This window comes from Raphanus sativus, chromosome 4, assembly GCF_000801105.2.
Source record: "Raphanus sativus cultivar WK10039 chromosome 4, ASM80110v3, whole genome shotgun sequence".
NCBI lineage: Eukaryota > Viridiplantae > Streptophyta > Magnoliopsida > Brassicales > Brassicaceae > Raphanus > Raphanus sativus.
This window is the reverse complement of record NC_079514.1, coordinates 49,661,006-49,669,571: the sequence shown is the minus strand read 5'-3', so window position 1 is coordinate 49,669,571 and position 8,566 is coordinate 49,661,006. Positions and strand designations below refer to the sequence as shown.

The window sequence follows — 8,566 nt, the reverse complement described above, 5'->3', positions numbered from 1 at the left end:
ACTTCCAAATCACAAGTTCTCTGCATTGGTTACATCAGCATTCCTCCGCCATATCAGGTAACTTTCCAATCGCTTCTCCAATTAAATAGCTATAAACTGAATATAATCAGCACATGAATCTGGTTTCACAATACTATGATTAGCTGAGTATAGTACCAACTATGAATGTTGTTGACGTCAGAATTACTGGGATGGCACCAAACCATCTTATAAACTCGGCGATGGAAAGCATAAGAAGTAGATAATATCCTATCATATATTATCTTCTCTTAAATCATAATTTTTTATTTTGTTGCTCTTTTTATTTTTTTGATTAAACAGAATTGGATCAAAGGAATGCAAAAGTCACTTATGCAAAGAACCATGTTGATCTCTTTCATTACAACTATTAAGTATGATCGCGTATATGACACTCTTTGTAAGTGCTCTTTGTAGTGGTCAATAGTCACTCAAGTACCTTTTTTTTTAATCTTTGAATAATTAATTTAAAGATACTGGCTATTGAGTGGATTAGAGAGAATTAAGCTGCAAATCTGGGATACTACCAGACAGGAGCGATTCAGGACTGTCACAACTGGTTTCTCTCTTTTTTTTGGTTTTTGTAAATCCCAGATTTTGCATCTCAATTCTTCTTACCATTATATATGCACTCTGTATCTTTCCTCACTATGGTTGGAACCTGTAGTACTCATTAATGTGGTTTCTTCTTATTACAGCTTAGTACTGTGGAGCCATGGGAATTTCGCTTGCGTATGATATCACCGACAAAGCATCCTTCAACAGTAAGTTTTCTCTCTAATTTTTAACTTAGTTCAATTTTAGGCCACTGCATGTAACTGTGTAAAGCTCGCAAGTTAAAATTGATCACTCCTACTCTGTATGATAGTCTTCGTGTGATTTACTAAAATTTTGAAACTTTTCAGAGGAAAAGCTCTTACATCGTATGTGTTTTTTCTAGCTTTGAAAAGCTAATTCAATTGTGTGGATAGTTATCATTATCTTCTGTTTCAGTTATTGGTTCTTTTCGATGGGTTGAATATGGATAAGCTCTTTATGGTGTGCTTAGTCTTTTTAAGCTTTTGTATCGGATAAGTTGATGGGTTTTGATAACTTATTAGTGTCTTTGGATCATTTTGTTAGAACCAAAACCTTCACGATATTCATATTAGTGAGTTTGTTTGTTATTGAGTACACTTCTGAAGCTTAAGTAAGAAATTCTTTTTTGCTTATTATTACTAGATGCTCCTATTTTCATATAGTTTGCATACATATGTTGTATTGGTTCGGTTATTATTTAAATTTTGTGACTTGGTTATATGTGTGCTGTCTTGCAGAACAATGGTCACTTGCTAGGAAGGTGATCAAAGATTTGGTACTGTAAATGGATATTCTACTAGATGATACATGTGCTTATGTGCACATATCTAATGCTTTCTATAAATGTAGGAAGTGTTTCTTTGGAAAGGCAAGTGAAGAAGGAAACACGGTACAATTTAATGAGGTAGATTACAAAGTTCACGAGTTTGTTTTTTCTTTGCAGGAAAAGACACCATATTCTCAGAACATCAATGTCAAGTATTATCTGAATCTTGTGCTGGTGGACAAAGAGGATTATTGTTACTTCAAGCAGCAAGAAATGACGTAGTACATGCTCAAGAAGGGAGACATTTTGATGTTTACAGAAACAAATGAGACAAATGAGAAATTTTCAGAACTTTGTAAAGTGTTTTTCTTAAGATTTATTTCTCCTGTATGCAATTGGTTGGAGACTTGGAGTCATGAAAGTTAAACAATGAAAATTAAATAGCGTAAGTCTGTTCAATGATTTAGATTTAAAGAATTCTGCTTAACTGATAACAATTACTTATGCTTTTCTATTATTGCAAGTACAAGCCACATATGATTCATTCTCTATCTACAAAAACACTGATTTTTTTTGTCAAACAAAACACTGATTTTTTCATTCCAAGGTAAATTATATAATAATATATGAACCATGGAGATTATATGAGTAATATTGAGGTTTGTACATGGCACGCTGTGATCCCCTCTCCCCAGCCCTAAGACTAAAAATTTAAACTGGAATTTCAATTAGTGAGCATGATTGAATGCAATCATTGAAAAAGACATACATTGTCAACCTTTTTTTTTTAATAAAACCAACTATATTATAAGGATTTTCTTGGGGAAAACATACAAATATCTCTTAGAGAATATTATTATATTTTAAATATTTTTTTGCTGCATATAAACAAAATTATTTGTTAAAATTTTAGGATTTTTTTAATCTACATCACTCATTTATATTTCAATTGTTCTTCATTTCACCACTGCCTAAACACATAAGAACGAATTCATATAGATTATCTTATCACCAAATAATAAATAATCAATAGTTAATTTTTAATATATATTGGTTGATTTTAACGTTAAAAAAAGTTTTGTATTATATGTTAATTTAACCATATTTTCATAACACTCAATTAAAAGAGATAAAAATAATTGATTTTTTTTATAACCGTAGTGTGATCAAAAAAAAATATAGACTCAATAACTAATCACTACGAAACCCATAGAAATCCATGATTTTTTGCCACTTAACACGTCTATAAGTGACTAACTGGAATTGAATAATTGAAAATAATAATAAATAATTGAATTTTAACTAGGATTACCAACTTATATGTATTTTGACATTGGAAGAATTATTTTTTGAATTTTAAAATTTTAGTCACCAAAATAATTCAAAAGTTTGCAAATTTTCTGATAATTTATATAGCATATTCAGTCTAAGTGTAAAATATATAGTCAAATACAGATTCTATAATAAACTAAACTAAATTAATACTTAGAAAAATATCCGGGCGTAGCCCGGGAAAATCTCTAGTACCTATACTAAAAGGAGAATAATCTCAACTCTTAGTCTATCCACGTCAGATTAATAAATCAGCCAATGAGAGAGAAGTTATTAAACACGTCACACACTCACAGAAAATCAACTACGATGGGCTTCGTCCCGTGGCCTAAAACTATTTTATTCTGGCCCAAAAGGAATCCACTTGAGTCACCTAATCTCCAGCAGCTTCTTCGAATTATCCTCCTCACTTCATCTTCTCCACTTCGACTTCTTGCAACATCCGTTACCACGTTCCCACTTCTTATCAATCAATAGTTTTCTAAAATTCTCTTAATGAATTCGTTTCGCATCCCTCTCTCTCACCCTTTATATACTGTTCTTTCTTCACTTGCTACACACCATGACCTGAGAACCTGCTCAAATCAAGCTCCAGCATAGTCATGAAACCAAACGGCAAGTCCCCTGTCTCCTCCTCCAATGATCAGGAAGTTATGTTCTTCAAAGATATCTTACCAGGTCTCCACAAAACCCATTGTTCTATGATTGGATGTAGTTTTTAGCCTTTCTTCCTACTTAGATACAGAAATTTCGATTCTAAATTGGTTAGAGTTTTGAGTTTGTCTTATTACTGTTGACGAGCATTTTTTTTGTGTTGAAAGTTGTAGGCATGACCTTTTAGTAATACATTATCTTTCTTAGTTGCAAGTTGTGAGCTTTTTGGAGGAAGAGTGCCTGAGTTTAAGTAAAACAAATTAAAAATTTTCTAATATTTCATATCATATCTGAGTTATATTGTTGTATGACTTTAGCTTTTTTTTTGTTCAGTACATTTATCTCGGATGAATGCAACCGTTTCATCTTTCAAAAAGTGTATGTTTTATCATACTTCTGAAGATGCAAGGTTATTGTATGTTTCTTAGTAAACAATTTCCTTTCTCTTTTAGAGTTTTGGCTTCTCTTTATACTATTTTAAATCATTCTTTTGAAATAACTCTTGAAAGATCTATCTGTCCATGATTGAATATTGTGTCTGTCAAGTTTAATAGAACATATATTAACCTTCGACCTTGGCTTTGTTGATCATTAAAGTGTAGTGTAGTGGTAATGATATTTGTTGTCTACGATAACTGAATGGGCATTTTTGTTTCAGGTGGTGATAAAATATTAGACTGATTTTTTTCATGCCACATTCTGACTTATACTCTTGCTGAACAATGTTGTAGATGTCGTTGGCAACATGAAACTGGTCAATGGACAGTCTCACATTGAGCGTCGTATCCTTGACGAAGAGGAAATAGCAACCACTCCACGTGTTATGGTTCATCTGCAATCACAAGAGTTTGTAATTCCTGCTATTAGAATCATGAACTCTTTTTACTGCAATTAATCATTCATTGATAACTTTCTGCAGGGACCTGTTATGAAGCTTTACTTTTGGGAAAAGACTGCAACAGACTTCTGCAAGAAATTTACAGCCTATAAAAACACTCCCACCTTGCTTTTAGTCACGAAGGTGAACACGAAACATCTTGGAGGTAATCATTCCCCCTTTAGCTATTTGAACTTCATATAGCTCCAACTGGGATCTTTAGGTTGTCCTTTTGATCTCTTCCTTGCAAATCATTTAACTTCGCAAAACAGAGTGCTCTTCAAGCAGCCTGTCACAGCTGTCGAGATCTTGCAGATGAGGGGAATAATAGTACCTGTCACAGTGACGACCAAAGAAAGCAAAGCGTCCTAAACATGGAAATGAGAGCTTTCACCACTCATCTCAGAGATTTCACCCCTTCGTTTGCAGTTTCAGTCTTCCTATTTCAGTTTGAGCATTGGCTAAGGCTTTCGCCATAGTTAACATCTTTCAGTGTTTGATTTGCCTTTTCTCAGTGAGATAAGCCTGAAACGCAGTCAAGCTCTGAGTGCAGGAAGCACAAGGAGTATTACTCTCAAGGGAGAGGTTACATCTCATCACAGCCGTACTCAACGTGGAGTTAGGGATCATGGCTTCGAACTGAGACCTCGTGGTGATGTTCATACATCCCTGTGAGATCCACGGCGCCTGGAAACCACATCTTGATCTGACATCAAAGCGAGGGAGGAACCCGGAGATGGAGGACTGTAAAGCGTCCCAGCAAGAAGCGGCGGAGGAGAGTGAACCTGTCTGTCGGAGGTGGTGAGAGTAGACGAGACGGAGGCCTTGGAGGAGGTACTGGCAAATAAAAAATATTTGGTAATTTTTTCAGTTTGAGCATTGGCTAAGGTTTTCGTTTTAGTTAACATCTTTCAGTGTTTGATTTTTCTTTTTCCCCTGCAATCAGTTTACATATTTGGTAATTTTTTATTATGTGATGATTATAAGCTTTTAAAACAATCACTTGGTATTTTCAATTATAATTGTGGTTTCTCTGCTGAGTGTTTGCTATTTATGCATCACTCTTTCTCTGTTAATTTGAAAACTGATATTAGATAGCCCTTCTGGAATGGTAACTTCTCACATAGTGTTCTTTGCTGCTATGTAGCTGCAATTTCTCTATTCTGTTTATAGTCACGTAACTGTTATAATAGTAGTCAAACTCTAGAGATATTAATGTCAAGAACCTTAGTCAAATGAACAATATTCATTCCCCTTTGGCGGACGTGATATACATAAACTATTACGTACAGAATCAGTGGCAAAGATCAATCTAATTATGAAAATATCTATTTTACCATATTTACATCTCCGTTCCTTGAAAAGAAAGCTAATATTGGTAACGAAGTCCATCTCCCTCACCCATCTAAGACGTCAATAACGGACACCACAAAAAAAAACTCTGCTGATTTATTCAAGTTCTAAATCTGATCATATAACCATCTTTCCACGTCTCGCCTAAAGTGTAAATATTTTAAGCAGACCTTCACGTCCATAACCTAATCATAATTTCAACTGCTAAATGTTCTATTGATTCCATACTAAGGGTCACCCCAAACTGAATGGGGAAACCATCTACAACGCACATCTTCATATGTCCATAACTTGATCCATTTAGGTTCTGTTGATTCCATACTAATGGTCGCCATCTTTTTATTGGAGGTAAGACAAATCCTCGATCATTTAACTGATTTATCACTAGAATGTTTTGAACTATTTAATTTACTTTTTCTATGGCATATTTCATAACATTTGATTATTACTATGCTTAGTAATACATTTGTGTAGTATAATATTTAGACAGGTTATATATAAATTATATGACATCTCTAATACTAAAAAAATATTAATCTATTATAATTGAAATCATTAATATATTTGCTAAAAAATGTATTATAATTGAAAACATTAATCTATTTGCTAAAAAATGTATTGTTTGGGGAGAAACAAATTTACAAATTATGGTGGTACCAAACAATAAAAAAAGACCTCACAACCATACGACAATAATGATTAAAAAAAAGAAGACCATACTAAAAATTCTAGACCACATTCTCGCCTCACAACTACAATCGGCAATCACGTTCAGCTACTGCCAACATCTACCTTCCATTTAGTCTCATTCGTATTCGTCGGTATTGTAAACCAGTATATTAATCATTTTTGTCAACTTGAATCTGAATACATCATTGTTGTTCTAATAATATTGTTGCCCACAAATTCTTTCCTCCCTAATTATCAAATACAAACACCCCTACTTACTCAGGGATATTGAATGTGGAAAAAAGTTCAGAGCAACAAGATTTATCTGATGAAGTCCCGGAAACAGAAATAGAACAAGCTGATCTCAACATTGTTTCAGATATTATGGTACAAGCTGAGAGTGAGAGTGAGAGTTTGGTTTCAGCTGAAAAACGGCAAGATGAATCTACTGTCTAAAGTTGGGAGCCCACTAATGAAACAATTTTTGAAGAGATGCAAGCACAAGAGTGTGTTGAGCCCATTTCAACTTCTCACAAACAAAACAAAAATATTTTCTTACACTACTAAATAATTTAACAATGTATCTCTCCACATAACAACTCATTTTCAGCATTATATCATATATTTAAAATATATTCAACCTTATAATTATTAGGACTTATTCGAAAAGGATAATATGTCAGCTCATATTGATATTATAAATTTATATATGTGTGAAATTTACTTAGATAATGTATTTTGAATTTAAAATTCAGTCTTTGTATTTTGTCAAACTAATAAAATTATTATAAAAATGTGTGAAACAAAGTTATATACAACCCTTAAACAACATAAATCAGAGAAAGTCTCCATTTTATATCATAACATATAATTTTAATAATTTAAGAACACAACTATATTCTATAATATTTTATATTCACGCAACAAAATCAATAGTAAAATATAAAAGTAACTATCCGCGCGTAGCGCGGAAAACGATCTAGTGTCTATAATTCCCAAACCATGGCACAATTTTAAACTACTCAACCTTCTATGTAATTAATTAACAAATTTGCTCTTCTTCTTTTGATCTAGATTCAATTTTCTTCTCAACTTAATATTCTCCTTTTGAATATTCATGAATACCAATTAAGTTTACTCTTCACACAGATTAAGAAAATAATTGAAGTGCATTTATATATTATTTATTTGAGAATAATATTTGTTCTTTTTAATTATACATATTCAACCAGTAATATTTGAGATAAATAATATTATTTATAAATTAATGCATTTTAAATTTATATTAAGCTTAAAGTTGCATTGGAATTATAAAGTGATATTTTTGGTATAACAATAAAAAAAGTTAAAATGACACTCTTTCAAAAACAAGAGGAAGTATATATTGTTTGTCATAAAAATACACATATGTATTTTGTTTCAGTTTAAAATCAAAATAGTAGAAATTAATTTATCTCTTTTATTTTGAATATTTCATTAATTCCAACTTTTGTGATGTTACATATCCTTTACTTCAAATAAAGAGTATTTTTTTCATATTGATGACTTCAAATATAGAATATCTTTTCATATCAAACAAATAAAAAGTGTAAATTAAATCAAATTAATTTTGCAATTCATGGGAATAAAAGGTTGATATATTTTTATACATTTTCATAATAATCTTCAGTACCCTAAAACTTAATTAATTTGAACATGAAAATTGGGGATTAAGAGCATCTCCAACATATTACTCAATTTTAACTCTAAAATAATACAACACGAAGATAAAGTTAGGTTTTACTCGAATGTATTGCTCTATTTTTTACTCTAAAAATGAATATTCCAAAATAATTCAAATTTTACTTAATTAAGAATTGTTAGTAATACCTTCTACTTATAAAAGATTACCAATTAACCCCGACTATTTTATGTTGACAAAAAAGTTCATTTCAGTTGAATTGAAAATGAAGTATGGTTGAAAATAAAGTGGGGTTGGAGTACATAATATTACTCTATTTTAGAGTTGGAAATTGAGTGGAATTGGAATATATATTACTCCAACATGATATCTGGAGTAAAAATGGAGTAGGGTGGGAGATGACTCAAGTGGAAAATAATCATAAATGTATATATCCTTGTATCTATACTATACTAAAAGGTGAATATAATCAACAGAGAAGCTATCCACGTAAGACAATTTAATCAACCAATAGAAAATCCTTTTTTGTTCCACGTCATACGCTTTTTGGGCCGTCCAATTTTAATGATCTGTGAGTAGTAATATTTGGTCCATATTAATTTGGCCCACGAGCCCAAATTTAATTAAAAAATGGACA

The 8,566-nt window shown here is 31.8% G+C and overlaps 1 protein-coding gene across 5 annotated transcripts; it reads left to right on the top strand.

Moving 5' to 3' along the window:
* Window positions 1-3,091: 3,091 nt before the first annotated feature.
* LOC108846666 (uncharacterized) lies at window positions 3,092-5,260 on the top strand. 5 transcript variants are annotated; one of them, XR_008944335.1, is made up of 5 exons: window positions 3,092-3,373; window positions 3,683-3,764; window positions 4,081-4,195; window positions 4,269-4,392; window positions 4,499-5,260. XR_008944335.1 is itself a non-coding variant. In XM_057007131.1 (5 exons), the coding sequence occupies exons 2-5, from the start codon at window positions 3,701-3,703 to the stop codon at window positions 4,703-4,705; spliced, it is 471 nt and encodes a 156-aa protein (XP_056863111.1). In that variant the 5' UTR covers window positions 3,092-3,373; window positions 3,683-3,700; the 3' UTR covers window positions 4,706-5,260. The 5 variants fall into 5 exon arrangements, 3 of the variants coding, with proteins under 3 accessions (XP_056863111.1, XP_056863110.1, XP_056863112.1); XM_057007131.1 differs by having other exon boundaries at window positions 4,081-4,199; window positions 4,542-5,260; XM_057007130.1 differs by lacking the exon at window positions 3,683-3,764 and having other exon boundaries at window positions 4,081-4,199; window positions 4,542-5,260.
* Window positions 5,261-8,566: the final 3,306 nt, after the last annotated feature.